Source organism: Eschrichtius robustus, chromosome 5, assembly GCF_028021215.1.
Source record: "Eschrichtius robustus isolate mEscRob2 chromosome 5, mEscRob2.pri, whole genome shotgun sequence".
Taxonomy (NCBI): Eukaryota; Metazoa; Chordata; class Mammalia; order Artiodactyla; family Eschrichtiidae; genus Eschrichtius; species Eschrichtius robustus.
The window spans coordinates 62,516,721-62,534,684 of NC_090828.1; the positions used below are offsets into that span (position 1 = coordinate 62,516,721).

The window sequence follows — 17,964 nt, forward strand, 5'->3', positions numbered from 1 at the left end:
GCTGCCTCCGTTTACCTGATGGTCACTGGGCATCTCAGAACGAGAACACACCCTTCAGGCAGAGAGAGGTGTTTCCACCACCAGGCACAGCTGGGCGCCAGCAGAAACGGCTGCTGGGAAGGGAGCTGCAGCACCCTGGGAGAAGGTGACCACCCTGGACCCAAGAGCTCATGCTCCACGTTTTTCACCCTTTTCAGTGTTTGGGGATGTAGAACGTGAACAGGAAGGTGGGAACAGGAAACTTGAAAATGCCAACTGGATTACTCTCTCTGATTTTATATTACAGTTTTACACAAACATATTCAGAGGTTAATCCTCTTAACCTTGATAAGAGATTAAACCAAGGGCCAATACTTCTATTTGATATCCACCAAGGAAGGGATTGTCACCCGCCCAGCAGTCCACAAGAGGAGGCTGACTTTTTTCAAGGAATGTCAGCCGGAGGCTCTCTGATGCCTGTGTTTGAAAGCAAAGGAGAGCAGGAGTCTGGCTACCAGGACACTTGAACTTAACTGGACAGGACACCTTAGATAAAGAAATTTAAAGTTTTTCTTTGCATTTTAAGATTCTTCTCTATCCTTCGGGGAAAAGAAGTATTATTGTGAAATAGATTGCATGTGTATAAAAGTGTACAAAATATAAATGTACAGCACAATGAATATTACAGAGTAAAATCTATGCAGCCACCACCAAGACCAGGAGTCAGAGCATTGCCAACATCCCTTAGGGGCCTCTCCTCTCGAAATCGAGGAGCCCAACACTGGACCTCTTTTTAAAGTTGGGGTTAATAGCCTCCAAGGTTTCCCAACTTTGACCTTTCTCCTTCCTCTCTGTAGTTCATCCCCTAAAAGAAATTTGTAAAGTAATTGTCCATAATATGTATGCTCACTGAACTAGTGCCCTGTTTAAGTATTTAAGGGTTTGAAGCAGGATAAATAAAAATTTAAATAACCAAGAACATAGTTTCCCATGCGCTGAAAATATTAGCATATTCTTTTCCAAAATGCTAGGATGCATGGGACCTTGCTGCCAACCACAATGCTGAGATGGACAGCTACACTGCCCTTCCTAAAGGGTATGTGCTGGAAACAAGTATTTGCATTTTTAGCAAAAACAATACAACCTATTTCTGTCCAGGTTTTCCAACTTTCAAAGGCTGTAATACAGGGACTTCCCTGGTGGCACAGCGCTTAAGAATCTGCCTGCCAATGCAAGGGTCATGGGTTTGAGCCCTGGTCCAGGAAGATCCCACATGCCGTGGAGCAACTAAGCCCGTGCACCACAACTACTGAAGCCTGCACGCCTAGAGCCCGTGCTCCGCAACAAAGAGAAGCCACCACAATGAGAAGCCCGCACACAGCAATGAAGAGTAGTCCCTGCTCACCGCAACTAGAGAAAGCCCATGCACAGCAATGAAGACCCAACGCAGCCAAAAATAAATAAATTAATTAATAATAATTTTTAAAAGGTTATAATATAATAAAACCAAAAAATATAGAATGTGGAAATTTTAACCTTTAGAAGCTTAATTAATATTCTCACCTTCAACATAGGACACACAGTCTCTTTTAAAACTGAAGTTTGAAGGCAAATATCGCCATAAGGAGATAAATTACTGCCCAATTCTAAATGGAAAGTGACGGTAAAAGAAAGTTCCAGTTGGACAAGCCTCTTAGATAGCCGCATCCACCAGAGGGCAGACAGCAGAAGCAAGAAGAACTACAATCCTGCAGCCTGTGGAACAAAAACCACATTCACAGAAAGACAGACAAGATGAAAGGCAGAGGGCTACATACCAGATGAAGGAACAAGATAAAACCCCAGAAAAACAACTAAATGAAGTGGAGATAGGCAACCTTCCAGAAAAAGAATTCAGAATAATGATAGTGAAGATGATCCAGGACCTTGGAAAAAGAATGGAGGCAAAGATCAAGAAGATGCAAGAAATGTTTAACAAAGACCTAGAAGAATTAAAGAACAAACAAACAGAGATGAACAGTACAATAAACTGAAATGAAAACTACACTAGAAGGAATCAATAGCAGAATAACTGAGGCAAAAGAACGGATAAGTGACCTGGAAGACAGAATGGTGGAATTCACTGCTGCAGAACAGAATAAAGAAAAACAGAATGAAAAGAAATGAAGACAGCCTAAGAGACCTCTGGGACAACATTAAACGCAACAACATTTGCATTATAGGGGTCCCAGAAGGAGAAAAGAGAGAGAAAGGACCAGAGGAAATATTTGAAGGGATTATAGTCGAAAACTTCCCTAACATGGGAAAGGAAATAGCCACCCAAGTCCAGGAAGCGCAGAGAGTCCCATACAGGATAAACCCAAGAATAATCACACCAAGACACATAGTAATCAAATTGGCAAAAATTAAAGACAAAGAAAAATTATTGAAAGCAGCAAGGGAAAAATGACAAATAACATACAAGGGAACTCCCATAAGGTTAACAGCTGATGTTTCAGCAGAAACTCTACAAGCCAGAACAGAGTGGCATGACATACTTAAAGTGATGAAAGGGAAGAATCTACAACCAATATTACTCTACCCAGCAAGGATCTCATTCAGATTTGATGGAGAAATCAAAAGCTTTACAGACAAGCAAAAGCTAAGAGAATTCAGCACCACCAAAGCAGCTCTACAACAAATGCTAAAGGAATTTCTCTAAGTGGGAAACACAAGGGAAGAAAAGGATCTACAAAAACAAACCCAAAACAATTAAGACAATGGTCACAGGAACATACATATCGATAATTACCTTAAACGTGAATGAGTTAAATGCTCCAACCAAAAGACACAGGCTTGCTGAATGGATACAAAACCAAAACCCATATATATGCTGTCTACAAGAGACCCACTTCAGACCTAGGGACACATACAGACTGAAAGTGAGGGCATGGAAAAAGATATTCCATGCAAATGGAAATCAAAAGAAAGCTGGAGTAGCAATACTCATATCAGATAAAACAGACTTTAAAATAAAGAATGTTACAAGAGACAAGGAAGGACACTACATAATGATCAAGGGATCAATCCAAGAAGAAGATATAACAATTATAAATATATATGCACCCAACATAGGAGCACCTCAATACATAAGGCAACTGCTAACAGCTATAAAGGAGGAAATCGACAGTAACACAATAATAGTGGGGGACTTTAACACCTCACTTACACCAATGGACAGATCATCCAAAATGAAAATAAATAAGGAAACACAACCTTGAAATGACACAATAGACCAGATAGATTTAATTGATATTTATAGGACATTCCATCCAAAAACAGCAGATTACACGTTCTTCTCAAGTGCGCACAGAACATTCTCCAGGATAGATCACATCTTGGGTCACAAATCAAGCCTCGGCAACTTTAAGAAAACTGAAATCATATCAAGCATCTTTTCTGACAACAAAGCTATGAGATTAGAAATGAATTACAGGGAAAAAAACGTAAAAAACACAAACACATGGAGGCTAAACAATACGTTACTAAATAAGAGATCACTGAAGAAATCAAAGAGGAAATCAAAAAATACCTAGAGACAAATGACAATGAAAACACGACGATCCAAAACCTATGGGATGCAGCAAAAGCCGTTCTAAGAGGGAAGCTTATAGCTATACAAGCCTACTTCAAGAAACAAGAAAAATCTCAGAAAAACAATCTAACCTTACACCTAAAGGAACTAGAGAAAGAAGAACAAACAAAACACAAAGTTAGCAGAAGGAAAGAAATCATAAAGATCAGCGAAGAAATAAATGAAATAGAAACAAAGAAAGCAATAGCAAAGATCAATAAAACTAAAAGCTGGTTCTTTGAGAAGATAAACAAAATTGATAAACTATTAGCCAGACTCATCAAGAAAAAGAGGGAGAGGACTCAAATCAATACAATTAGAAATGAAAAAGGAGAAATTACAACAGACACCGCAGAAATACAAAGCATCCTAAGAGACTACTACAAGCAACTCTATGCCAATAAAATGGACAACCTGGAAGAAATGGACAAATACTTAGAAAGGTATAACCTTCCAAGACTGAACCAGGAAGAAGTAGAAAATATGAACAGACCAATCACAAGTATTGAAATTGAAACTGTGATTAAAAATCTTCCAACAAACAAAAGTCCAGGACCAGATGGCTTCACAGGTGAATTCTATCAAACGTTTAGAGAAGAGCTAACACCCATCCTTCTCAAACCCTTCCAAAAAATTGCAGAGGAAGGAACACTCCCAAACTCATTCTATGAGGCTACCATCACCCTGATACCAAAACCAGACAAAGATACTACAAAAAAAGAAAATTACAGACCAATATCACTGATAAATATAGATGCAAAAATCTTCAACAAAATACTAGCAAACAAAATCCAACAACACATTACAAGGATCATACACCATGATCAAGTGGGATTTACCCCAGGGATGCAAGGATTCTTCAATATACACAAATCAATCAATGTGATACACTATATTAACAAATTGAAGAATAAAAACCATATGATCATCTCAATAGATGCAGAAAAGTTTTTGACAAAATTCAACACCCATTTATGATAAAAACTCTCCAGAAAGTGGGCATAGAGGGAACCTACCTCAACATAATAAAGGCCATATACGACAAACCCACAGCCAACATCATTCTCAATGGTGAAAAACTGAAAGCATTTCCTCTAAGATCAGGAACAAGACAAGGATGTCCACTCTCACCACTATTATTCAACATAGTTTTGGAAGTCCTAGCCACGGCAATCAGAGAAGAAAAGAAATAAAAGGAATACAAATCGGAAAAGAAGAAGTAAAACTGTCACTCTTTGCAGATGACATGATACTATACATAGAGAATCCTAAAGATGCTACCAGAAGACTACTAGAGCTAATCAATGAATTTGGTAAAGTTGCAGCATACAAAATTAATGCACAGAAATCTCTTGCATTCCTATACACTAATGATGAAAAATCTGAAAGAGAAATTAAGGAAACACTCCCATTTACCACTGCAACAAAATGAATAAAATACCTAGGAATAAACCTACCTAGGGAGACAAAAGACCTGTATGCAGAAAACTATAAGACACTGATGAAAGAAATTAAAGATGATACCAACAGATGGAGAGATAGACCATGTTCTTGGATTGGAAGAATCAACATTGTGAAAATGACTATACTACCCAAAGCAATCTACAGATTCAATGCAATCCCTATCAAAGTACCAATGGCATTTTTTACGAACTAGAACAAAAAAATCTTAAAATTTGTATGGAGACACAAAAGACCCCGAATAGCCAAAGCAGCCTTGAGGGAAAAAAACAGAGCTGGAGGAATCAGACTCCCTGACTTCAGACTATACTGCAAAGCTACAGTCATCAAGACAATATGGTATTGGCACAAAAACAGAAACATACAGCAATGGAACAAGATAGAAAGCCCAGAGATAAACCCACGCACCTATGGTCAACTAATCTATGACAAAGGAGGCAAGGACAAACAATGGAAAAAAGACAGTCTCTTCAATAAGTGGTGCTGGGAAAACTGGACAGCTACATGTAAAAGAGTTAAATTAGAACACTCCCTAACACCATACACAAAAATAAACTCAAAATGGATTTGAGACCTAAATGTAAGACTGGACACTATAAAACTCTTAGAGGAAAACATAGGAAGAACACTCTTTGACATAAATCACAGCAAGATCTTTTTTGATCCACCTCCTAGAGTAATGGAAATAAAAACAAAATAAACAAATGGGACCTAATGAAACTTAAAAGCTTTTGCACAGCAAAGGAAACCATAAACAAGACCAAAAGACAACCCTCAGAATGGGAAAAAATATTCAACGGACATTGTTGTAAAACGAATCAACGGACAAAGGATTAATCTCCAAAATATATAAACAGCTCATGCAGCTTAATATTAAAAAAACAAACAACCCAATCCAAAAATGGGCAGAAGACCTAAATAGACATTTCTCCAAAGAAGACATACAGATGGCCAAGAAGCACATGAAAAGCTGCTCAACATCACTAATTATTAGAGAAATGCAAATCAAAACTACAGCGAGGTATCACCTCACACCAGTTAGAATGGGCATCATCAGAAAATCTACAAACTACAAATGCTGGAGAGGGTGTGGAGAAAAGGGAACCCCTCTTGCACTGTTGGTGGGAATGTAAATTGATACAGCCACTATGGAGAACAGTATGGAGGTTCCTTAAAAATTAAAAATAGAATTACCATATGATCCAGCAATCCCACTACTGGGCACATACCCAGAGAAAACCATAATTCAAAAAGGCACATGCACCCCAATGTTCATTGCAGCACTATTTACAATAGCCAGGTCATGGAAGCAACCTAAATGCCCATCGACAGACAAATGGATAAAGAAGATGTGGTACATATATAGAATGGAATGTTACTCAGCCATAAAAAGGAACGAAATTGGGTCATTTGTTGAGAGGTGGATGGATCTAGAGAGTGTCATACAGAGTGAAGTAAGTCAAAAAGAGAAAACCAAATATCGTATATTAACGCATGTATGTGGAACCTAGAAAAATGGTACAGATGAACCGGTTTGCAGGGCAGAAGTTGAGACACAGATGTAGAGAACAAACGTATGGACACCAAGGGGGGAAAGCCGTGGGGGCGTGGGGGTGGGGGTGGGATAAATTGGGTGATTGGGATTGACATGTATACACTGATGTGTATAAAATTGATGACTAGTAAGAACCTGCTGTATAAAAAGATAAATAAAATTAAATTAAGTATTTAAAAAAAAAAAGAAAGTTCCAGTTGCTTTTAGGGCAAAGCCACATTATCTTTATCTCTATATTCCCCTTTACTGCCTATACAGTGCTTTATTATTAGCAGCTCTTCTATAAATGTTTGTTAATTGAAGGTATTTTTCCATGAATAATTTCATAAAAAGAAAACAGAATCATGCTTACTAGTTTTGATGTGTATTTGTGGCTTCTTAATTATACTCAAAAGTATAGTGGAGAAGAGAAAGTTAAGGATCTCAAAATAAATTATTATGCATAATATACAACTCAGGAATACAAGGAAGCTTGTCCAGAAAACATGTTTGTTCTAGTCTTAGTTTTCATTTTTGTTTCCTCCAGGTCATGTGGGGTGCAGTTTTAAGGCAAGATGCAGAAAGAGTTATAAGACAGGAGGAAAGGTGTTTCAGAGAAAAGCAAAAATAAGAAGGGGAGGCTACCTCTTTGTTCTTCTTCCTCCCGGGCTTTTAGGTGATCAAGGGCAACAGCAGGCTGGCTGCAGAGCCTGACTTCTTGCACAGCGCCACCCAGTGGCCTAGACTGTGAAGTTGTTTTTATTTTGCCAAAGGTTGAAAAATTAGAAATTCCGAAGTTGTGAACAGATTTGACAAGTCATTACTCATATTTATGGGAGGGTATAAATGCTAGCTAACAAGTCACTTGGATACATTTTATTTCAAAGAGGACATCTTCTATCAAAAATGGCCGTCTTTGCTTCTGCACAAGTTAGCTAGTGAGTTGATAACACCTGAGTGTCTGGTGAGGGAGCCACAGCTGTGCCCACAGCTGCCCACTCTCCCAGAAGTTGATAATGAATCAAGTCCTGGCTGTGCCCAATGGAGGTCTGGAGAAGAAGCTGGAGGGCAGCCTTCTGATGGGTACTCTACTATTTTCATTTAAAGGAGCGTGTCTGAAAAAAGTTAAGAACATGGTTTGAAAGTAAAGATGAAAAAAACGTTGTAGATTATGACTTTTTTCTTAAGCAAGCTTTTCATTCCTCTGCACGCTGCTAAAATTCAGGCCTGGCAATCACACTCTTTTAGCTTGAAGAGGCCCCATGCCAGACACACTGCCAATAATTTCACGAGGGATGTGGAAAGAAAAAGAAATTATGAACAATGATAAAGAGGTTCCTCTGCCTCCTTTCTTAAAAGCATATTTGCAGCTGTTTCCAGGCATAGCCTCAAAAAGATAAAGCCCTTGAGAGGAGAGCTATGGGAAGATTGAGTCTGCTGCCCAGCCAAAGGCAGAAGAATCCCAGATAAATCAAAGGAGCTTGACCCAATTAGAATCTACTTGGTGGAACAGCAAAGGCCAGGATGCTCCATTTTTCGGCTCTAGCTTCCTGCTCCTGCGTGAGGACTGACCGAGCAACTACACAGAGGCTGACTGTAAGTAGACAAAGGCTGTGTATATAGGCCAGTGACAGACCTGTTCCAAGTTGGTTAGGAGAGCAGTGGGCTGGGGTCGAAGCTTTTATTTTTGTATTGGACGCACTGTGTGTCTTGCAGGATCTTAGTTCCCTGACCTGGGATCGAACCTGTGCCCTCTGCAGTGGAAGTGTGGAGTTCTAACCACGGGACTGCCAGGGAATTCCCAACATACGTTTTTATAAATGGAAGAATGAAGGAAGCAGGCAGGGAAAATGAGAAGTCTAAGAGGTGATGTTATAGAAAGTGTGTGTGTGTGTGTGTGTGTGTGTGTGTGTGTGTGTGTGTGTGTACAAATATATATATATACGCTGATGCTGTGCAATTAGATGCAAAAGAAACAATCACTTTCCTCTTCTTGAACTTAGCTGAATAGACCTTTACACCTGCTCAAAGTTCAAAATGTTAGTAGTGCAGCCCTGGCAGGATTTAGACATGAAATGGAAAACCCCAGCAGAGCTTGTAAAAGCATCAGACCCAGGGCTGTCAGGGAGGTTCCAAGTACCTGTTTTGGTCAAAGGGATTGAGAAGAGTTGCTGAAGAAGCTGGTTTTCCGAAGTCCTCAGTATGACAACCACATCGGCAGGGAGAGTGTCTCTGTTTTTCTCAAGAACCCCAGAAGCATCATATAATACCTGCAACAAGAATAGTAAATCACAAGTGAGCCAATACCATCCCCATCACTGGCGACATGGGCACATTGTCCGAGGTCAGTAATTAATCAACCTCTGTATAGAATTCATCTTGACACAGCCATGCTTTTAAACCCATACCACCATATAAGGGGGGGGGGGAATTGTAATTTTTGAGAGGCCAGTTTATCTTAACCTCTTGTTCAATTATTCTTTGAAGAAGAGTCCTGTCAAAGATATATCACATCAGAATAATTGTATCGGGCACTCACAATATGGGAAGCATCCATCCTATGAGGTTCACACTGTTATTATCTCTATTTTACTGTGGGCAAACAGAGGCTTAGAGAGAGGCTGAATAATGTGCCCATGGTCACACGTGTCACCAGCGGTGGGCAGGTATCCCAACCTGGGCAGTTTGGCTCCACGTTCACAACCACTGCACCCTCACTCTTCCCAAGGTTCTTGTGGCACCTGAGTGATGGCTCAGGGATTCTGAGCAGTTCTCGGTTCTCAGGACAGAGGGGATCCAGGTCAGTGCAATTTTAAGGGATGTTCCAATGAAATAAGTGTTGAGTGACAAATGAATTCAGGAAAAGACACAGAGCCCAGAAGGAAAAGGATCCTATTTTTCCTTTAAAGTCAAGAAAGGACAAGAGGGAGAAAGAGGGAAGAAGAGGGGTGGGTAGGAAATAGGTGAAAAAGGACAGAGAGATGGGAAGAGAGGTGTGAGAAAAGGGACAGGAATGGAAGGCAGAAGAGCAGAGAAGAATGGGGACACGGGGATCAGGGTAGATGTCATACGCAGTCAGGCTTCAATGCTAAGGTAAATTAAGTTTTTAAGAACGAAAACTGGATTGCAACTTCTAGCAAAGATCCAAAATAGATACCATGATGTATTATGTGGAGGGAAAAACCACCTCTTCACTTGTATTAGAGTGCCTTTTAACCAACCTCCAGTCAGGCAAAATTAATTTCCATGCCATGATGTGAATGTGAAAAATAATTTCAATAAGTCTCAAATCAACAAAATAATCAGAAATACCTTTTATTGAACTCTTATCCATTTTCTGGACCCAGGGCCTCAGCAGACCCTGCGGGAACCAATTAGCCATAATTCACGCCGCTCCTTTGAGAGTAATGTGCGCAATGAATTGTTGGCTACGGGGGAAAGAATTTCCTCAATCACTCACTAATTTGCTTCAGGAACTTGAAATTGAGACTTAGGCATAATGCGTGAAAAATGGAAATTTCAGTTAATGTTGTAAAAGCTTAACATCTGGATGATGAAGTGAGTTGTTTTTTTTTTTTTTTCCTTTTCATCTAGACATTTTTGGTGCCCTGTAGACACACACTTGGGCTACAAAGTGCTAAAAATTGAGCCCCACTGTGATATTAACCCTCCTCCATTACCTACACATCTCCAAATGACTTTTGAATGTGAATATTCACCACTAAACGCTGCAAAAGCTATAATATGTTTTCTCTCTGGAGAGCTGTCACTTCTAGGCCAAACCTCAGGTGAGAAGCAGATGGCAGCTCTGTGGGTCACCCCAGCGAGAAAGTGCTTCTTTGCCAGGGGCTACTTTCTGTGAGCACCACCACTGAGAAAGTTTGGGAATTATGATTAGGTATTCACGAAGAATTAAAAGGAGAAAGGAATCTGCAAGCAATTTCGCGAGGGCCACAAACAGGGAACGGTCGACACTTACCCCTTGTCAAGTTCAGGTTTAATAACTGACGTGTCTCACCTTTCCAGCATAGTGCTGAACGCCAAAGCACAGCTCCATTCCTTTGGGCCTCCAGACGTATTTGCATCGGAGATTATCTTCAAATTTATCTGTGTGGATTTTCATGTTTAAAAGTTACAACGTGAACAATTTGGTCCTTCAGACAAAAGTGTGCTCCTCGAACCATGATGACCCAGAATAAGGAATTTCAGAGTAGCCTGATATTATTCTTGTATGTTCAGTGATGGAGGAAGATTCCCCCATGTGATGGGCATTTACAACTGAGTTCTCATTTACTTGTTTCATGTTGTCTTTAGTGTCAGGCTGTTCCCTACGATATCATGCTCTGCTCTGAGAACTCCTAGAATGAACACTGATGCCACCAGGAGACCAGCTAATTAGCTTTAGAACTATGAAGATATTCCATGGAAGGCAAATAACCCTGGTTTATACTCCTCTTGGCAACTTGTGACAATTTTATAGATAAAAGGAAGTCACTTGAGGGTGACCATCTCAACTCCTAGAAGTGAATCTCTCCCACAGATCAAGTTTCCATCTGGGAAAAAGGCTTGAAACTTCGTGTTCCTCCCTCTACAAATAGTTTTGCTTTTGTTGTGACTGACGACCTACTCTGTGTGAGGAACTGTGCTAACTAGTAAAGGGATGCAAGGGTTGGGGCTTTGTTGCCCAATAGTTTTGCTTTTGTTGTGACTGACGACCTACTCTGTGTGAGGAACTGTGCTAACTAGTAAAGGGATGCAAGGGTTGGGGCTTTGTTGCCCAAGGATCTCACAATGTAAGTGAGAGACAGGACCATGTGCAACACTGAAGATTCACAAAGAAGGAGGAGTAGGTCAGTAGGTATAGGGGTAAAGCACAGAGGGCCTTGAATGCCAGAAGGAGGTGTTTTACCGTCACTTCATAGATAATGGTAACCTAATGAAAAGGCAGCTTTAGGAAGACTAAATTAGCTGGGATGTCCAGGGTAGAGGGGGAGAATATGAGCCTGGAACCCAGGAGACCAGGAGGGGCTTCTGTACAAACTTGGACTAGAGATGGCTGGGCGTCCAGGTGGAGATACGAGAGAAGGACATGAAAAAGGAGGGGAATCAAGTACTGGTTATGGGAAATAAGGGAGCAGAAGGTGGAAAAAAGTGATATTGACATAGGGTAAAGGTATTTCCATTTGCAGAAATAGGAAAGTGAGCAAGGTCTGAGAGATGGTGACAGGTTTGCTTTAACACACAAATTCTACCAGGACATGTTCTGAACATTTCAATTCATTAAGAGCAGGGTCTATATTTTCACAATCACTGGGTAGCCAAAATACACAGGAAAGATTCCTTAAACCACATTCATTTGATGACGTGAGCCCAGTAGCCAAGTTCTCTTCTGCACGTGTATGCCTTTTCCAAAAGGTACCTACCAACCAGGGTCTGGTCCGTTGCTTGGGGAAACCTACTTTCCTCATCCAAAAGTGCAAGCAGTCCCAGAGGTTTCTGGAGGAACATATCCAAGAGGGGGCGATTGTCCTCATACTCCACGGGTGTCATGTCAATGCCTTCATTCTGATACTCCATCTGGAAGGAAACGGATTGTGAATCTCTCCAGCCCAAAACTGGCCTAGGTACCACCAGTTTGCCTGCACTTTTTGTGTCTGGCAACACTGAACAGGGTGTATTTTATTATGTGAGTAGGACAGGGCTCTTCTGCAGTAGGCAGGTGAAGGTGGCAAGAGAAGGGATGGCTCTCTGTCTCCCAAACACTGACCTGGGGACTCAGAATTGAGAAACTGATGTAGAAAGGAAGGGAAGCTGAAAATTTTCTATTTTAGTGACAAGTAAGGTTTAAACCAGGAAGAAAGCAGATTTCTATCTTCTGCAAAGGATTCTGCAAAGGAATCATCTCAGACTAAAAAACTAGAAAAACTCCAGATATCCTAGGAAGATAAATGGAAGGAAACTGGACTGAAATAAGGTCTAGTTTTGTACAAGCGAGTGGGGAGAAGAGTGCGATACGGATTTATCCAGTTCCAGTGATAAAACCAATACTGGTATTTTTAGTCCATGTCTTTGTGTTTATCTAATCATGGTAGTTTCTGTGTCCTCGCTCCTGTATTAAAACAAGGAGCTTGGTCAGAACGTTTAGTTTGTGCAACTACATACTCTCTCTTCATACAGGAGAGTCTTGGGGTTGAAGTACAGGCTGTGGTGGAGGAGAAGAGGCCCTAGCCTTTGGGGCCACTAGCTTCACACCCTATTTTATTTACCGTTAAACAGGGGAAAGATTTCCATTTTGAGAAAACCAAGAACATCTCTTATACCTCCCTGAAGATACCCAACCACTTCTTGTGGGGTCTGGTGTGCAAGAGAGGGGATGGGGATGGCCAGTTTGGGAGTTAAGAACAACAAGAACCTGTGTCCTGAGTTCAAGATCATCCTGTGTCATTTTGGTCACGATCATAGATATTTTTAGTTAAATGAAGCAGAAGAGAATGTAGCATTCTGAGCAATGCACATGAATCAGTTTGGAAACAACATTTAAATAATTGGCTTGTCACCAGCTTCACTCAAGGGAGGAAATGTACCTTTCCACAGAAATCGAGACCTCTTTTTTTCCAGACTAAATTTAGACTGTTGAGTTATTTTGACAGGACTGCCTCACCAGTGTTTTTTTTTTTTTTTTTTTTTTTTACACCTTTATTGGAGTATAATTGCTTTACAATGTTGTGTTAGTTTCTGCTGTATAACAAAGTGAATCAGCTATATGCACACGTATATCCCCATATCCTCTCCCTCTTGCGCCTCCCTCCCACCCCTCTAGGTGGTCACAAAGCACCGAGCTGAGTCAACAGTGGTTTTTCTTTGGAGTCTTTGGCTTGTTAACCTAACAGAGTTTCTGCTTCAAACCCTGAGCAGCCTGCAGGCACCTTTCCCACCAGCTCTAGTGCCTTCAGAGTTCACTGTTACCTCCTCAAGAGCAAAAACGTGCTGATTGAAATAGTATTGGATTTGCTCATTGGCGATGTTTATGCAGAGCTGCTCAAATGAATTTCTCTGAAAGTTCTCGAATCCAAAAATATCCAAGATCCCCACGTTCATACCATCGTCTGAAGTACTGCATGAGAGAGAAGAATAAAACCTTTTAGGGGAGGAAACAGCCATCTCAGGACAGTGAGAATATACATGCCTGCATTTTGTCAACACATGTAGCCACTCAGGGAAATCGGCATCCTGCCACCTTTGGGGGAGAAACTGTCTGTGTGTTAAACCATTGGCTCCTTGAGTTTTTCAACAGTACTTCCAACTTCTTGTTTTAAAGCAGTAGAATCCTTTCAAACCTTCCTCAGAAGCTCCATTTATAAAGAGATTAAAGAGGAACCACTCTGTTTGAAGGGGCTGGAGCTGCTGCTCATTTATTCTTCTACTTTCTCACACACAAAGCTTAGTTGGAAGAAGACTCTAGAGTTTGATGTTGTCAATTCTTCCACAATCTAGAAACCACTAATGCTTAGCAAAGAAAAAGCTGTAGTAGTAATAATACTGTGAGATACTGTGCTTTAAACACTTTTCATGAAATGTCTCAGTTGATTCTAAAAGCAACACTATGATGAGGATATTATACTCATTTTACAGATGAGAAAACTACGACCTAGAACATGCACTGATGAAGCTGTGAAGCTTGGATGCAAACCCAGTTTTCCCAGCTCCCAGCCAAGACTGTTCTCTTAAACACTGCACTGTAATGGTTCCGTCAATCATGAGCCTCTTGGGTATAAACACTGCATCTTTTAAAGGAGATGGCCTGAGATCTTCACTAAAGAAAGCCCAAGAGAGAACCAAATGCTTCCTCTTGCAATCTCTAAGAGACACTGGGGTCAATGACAACTCTCCCCAAGGCCTCTGCTCTCCGGGGGAACTTGCCGTAAATTTTTGTCTGGCTGGAGGAGTGTATTGATGCGATTTACGATCCAGCTGAAAAGCCTCCCATACAGGGCTTTGGACGTGGCATCTCGGACATCCGAGGCCCTGTCGACGGTGTTGGCGCGGATGATGGTCTCACCCCGGGTGACCACGCAGTGTGAGGTGAGGGCCTCCTGGAGCTCTTCAGGGCTGATACAGAGAACCGAGGCAGCTAGAAGAGAGGGTAAGGATGATGCCGGAGAATGCAGACATCCATCTATCCATCCACCCATCCATCCATTCATCTAGCCAGTATTTACTCAGCACCAGCTACATGCCAGGCTCATCCTCAGCACTTCAGGGCCAAGGATAAACAAGCCGGCTCCTTAACCCCAAGAAGCACCCAGACTGAGGCAATACCTCCCAAACTGTTCTGAAAGCTCTTCACACATGTTAGATGAAGAAAATGCAGAAGGAGGTGGTCTTTGGTCAAATAAGTTGGAGCAGTTGCTGGAGAGTATAGTCTGCTCTTAGAGAATCACAAAGCACATTAGTATATTAAAGACCATAAAAAGTGCTACAGTTTAACACAAAAGGTGTTTATTTAAATCAGTTTTTTTCTAACTCAGGATTCTTATTCCTTGTGCCACCATTATTACCTGTGGAACTTTAAAAATAAATAGGTGCCAGCTTTGTCCCCTGCAGATGCTGATTCAGTGAATTTAGAGTGAGGTCCAACCTCTCGTATTTTTTTCAAAAATTTGTAGATGATTTTCAAAAGCAGACACTGGTGAGAATCACTGCGCAGAGTTACCTGGCATGGAATTCTTTTCTGAAGAACATCTATTTGCCACTTATGAAAAGAACACTGATGTTCTACAAGACAGCCTCTGGGAAATACTGGTTAGTGAAAACGCCCAGAGCCAGTTGAACGACCAGCAACAAAACACCATATTTCAGAGTCTTGAAAAACTCCGAAAGTAAAAGAAACATGTACTTTAGCTACACAGTGCACAGGCGTCAAATAATTACCATTTTCCAAGTCTTCTGCATTGGGCACCTCACTTTTATCAGTTTGATGTTGAGAGGAAACAGCTGCAAACTCAATGTTTCCAATATTCAAAATCCCAGCCAAAATTCTGTACACTGAGTGCACCTCCTGAAAAGGACATCAAGAACCATGTTTCGTCACTGCCAGTCAATTAAATCACTAGTGCTGTGGTGCAAACTGCTAGTTGCCCACCAACGTCCATCCCCCCCCTTCTCCTGGGCACACAAAAAATTTTCCAAGCCTCCCTTGCAGTTAGGCCATGTAACTAAATTCTTAAGAAAGGAGCAAGCAGAACAATGTGGGCCATTTCCAGGCCTGCCTTACAGAATGGAGCATGCCTCCTCCAAGCATTTTTGCCGTTATTGTTGGATGGAACTCCCAGCAACCCAGCCTCAACCATACCACTGATTAGGATGCCTGCGACCAATGACCTGATGGAACAGAGATGTTGTACAACCTGAAACTCTTGCCTTGGAATGCTTACATTAGAGAGAACTGATCTTCTTTGTTCTTTCAGCCACTTTTAGCCTTTCACCCTAACTAATACCACCTCCCAAATTCAGGTATGGTTCTTTCTTCAAAACAAGAGTGGATATGTTTCCTTAACCTCTTTTGAATATAGCTTTTATGAAATAGTTGGCAGGGCATTCACTGATGTTTCACTAGAACATTCGAAGTTAAATTATGGAGTATATAGTCATGAATGAGGTCAGAAAATCTTTTGAAAGACTCACTAGACACGATCTGTGGTGTTTTAATATAATAATATTGGGTTGGCCAAAAAGTTCATTCGGGTTTATGAACTTTTTGGCCAGCCCAATATATATTTGGTCTTCATACCCATTTCTGGCACAAGAGTTTCTAAAACTCCAGGAATTTTCTGAGTGATAGGGGTGAGAAGGGTGTTCTTTGTTATTCACGATAAGCCCCTTTCCACCACACTTGAGTCTGTGCTAATGAGGTGACTCTTGGAGGATAGGTGGGGGAAGGGCTGGTTGACAGAGGCACCAACGAAGTGATTCAAGGGTTGGAACTTTCAGTGGAACCCCGCACCTCAAGGAGGGGATACTGGCTGGAGATGGAGTTAATCATCAGTAGGCAATGGCTTGATCAGTCATGCGTATGTAATGGAGCCTCCACTAAAATCCCTAATTGATGAGGCTTGGAGCACTTCCGGGTTGGCAAACACAGGAAGGTGGTAAAAGGAGGTGGTGTCCCCTCTCCCAATACCTTGCCCTATGCATCTCTTCCATTTGTCTGTTCCTGAGTTGTATCCTTTATAATAAACCAGTAATAGTAAGTAAACCGTCTTCCTGAGTTCTGTGAGTCCTTCTATCAAATTATTGAACCTGAGGAGGGGGAGGTCTTGGGAACTCCCAATTTATAGCCAGTCCATCAGAAATAAGAGAACATGGGAATTGCAACTGGTACCTGAAGTGGGGGCAGTCTTGTGGGACAAAGCCCCTAACTTGTGCAATCAGAAGCTAACTCAAGGTTAGACAGTGTCAGAACTGAATTGAATTGTAGGAGAATTGGTTGCTGTGGGGAAGAAAACTCCACACATTTGGTAAAAACAGAAGTGATGTGGGTAAAAACAGTTCAGCTGCTCTAAGTCCTCTTTAATACTGAAAGTGGAATACATAAGTATCATTAATGATAAAATAAAGAAAGAAAGTACAATTATCTATTTAAATATTTGCATTTCCTGCAGGTGAGAAATGAAATATATAGCCAGGAAATTTCTGCGTATTATGCTTATAGATAGAGAAAAGTACTTCCACAAAAAATACTCGGGCAGGGAACTTGATTTAGTACTATACATAGCAGCAAACTAATAGGAACTGCCCTTAGACCATTGATAAAGCATTGTCCCCAAATCGAGCCTTCCTGCAAACAATGCTCAGTAAAGCCAAAAAGCTGAACACGGACTGTAACAGTGACATCTGCTGGATACATGACAATGCTACAAAGACAAATGAGAATTTTAAACTGGGCTTCCACTATAGAAAAATACTGTTCTTCAAACTCCTAAATCAAAGGCAAGATGTCATGTTCCTGACTTCAAGAATCACTGTTTTAATCTCACAACTTAAAAGTGGCTAAGGAGAACACCTACCAAACAGGTTTTCTAGGACTAGCATGGATTTAACATGACAGCACCTCATTACCTTGATCAATACAGTGTGAGGCTTACAGAATGCATCCAGCAACTCCCCACAGAAGCAGATCCCAGACAGTAAAACAGAGACTCCACAGCAGTGAGTTCTATATCTGTCATTTCGATACACAGTTATCTCAAGAGCTTATCTAGGGCTTCCCAGGTGGCGCAGTGGTTAAGTATCCGTCTGCCAATGAAGGGGACACAGGTTTGGGCCCTGGTCTGGGAAGATCCCACATGCCGCGGAGCAACTAAGCCCATGCACCACA

General features: G+C 41.1%; 1 protein-coding gene across 1 annotated transcript in view; it reads right to left on the reverse strand.

The window, feature by feature from the left end:
* MYO3B (myosin IIIB) overlaps window positions 1-17,964 on the reverse strand; it is a 372,706-nt gene that overhangs the window by 167,384 nt on the left and 187,358 nt on the right. The window contains exons 16-21 of the mRNA XM_068543930.1: window positions 15,519-15,645; window positions 14,508-14,718; window positions 13,554-13,701; window positions 12,011-12,164; window positions 10,606-10,694; window positions 8,728-8,857 (exon numbers count right to left, since the gene is read on the reverse strand). Of these exons, the coding sequence (XP_068400031.1) occupies window positions 8,728-8,857; window positions 10,606-10,694; window positions 12,011-12,164; window positions 13,554-13,701; window positions 14,508-14,718; window positions 15,519-15,645 (859 nt within the window). The remainder of the gene's footprint in view (window positions 1-8,727; window positions 8,858-10,605; window positions 10,695-12,010; window positions 12,165-13,553; window positions 13,702-14,507; window positions 14,719-15,518; window positions 15,646-17,964) is intronic.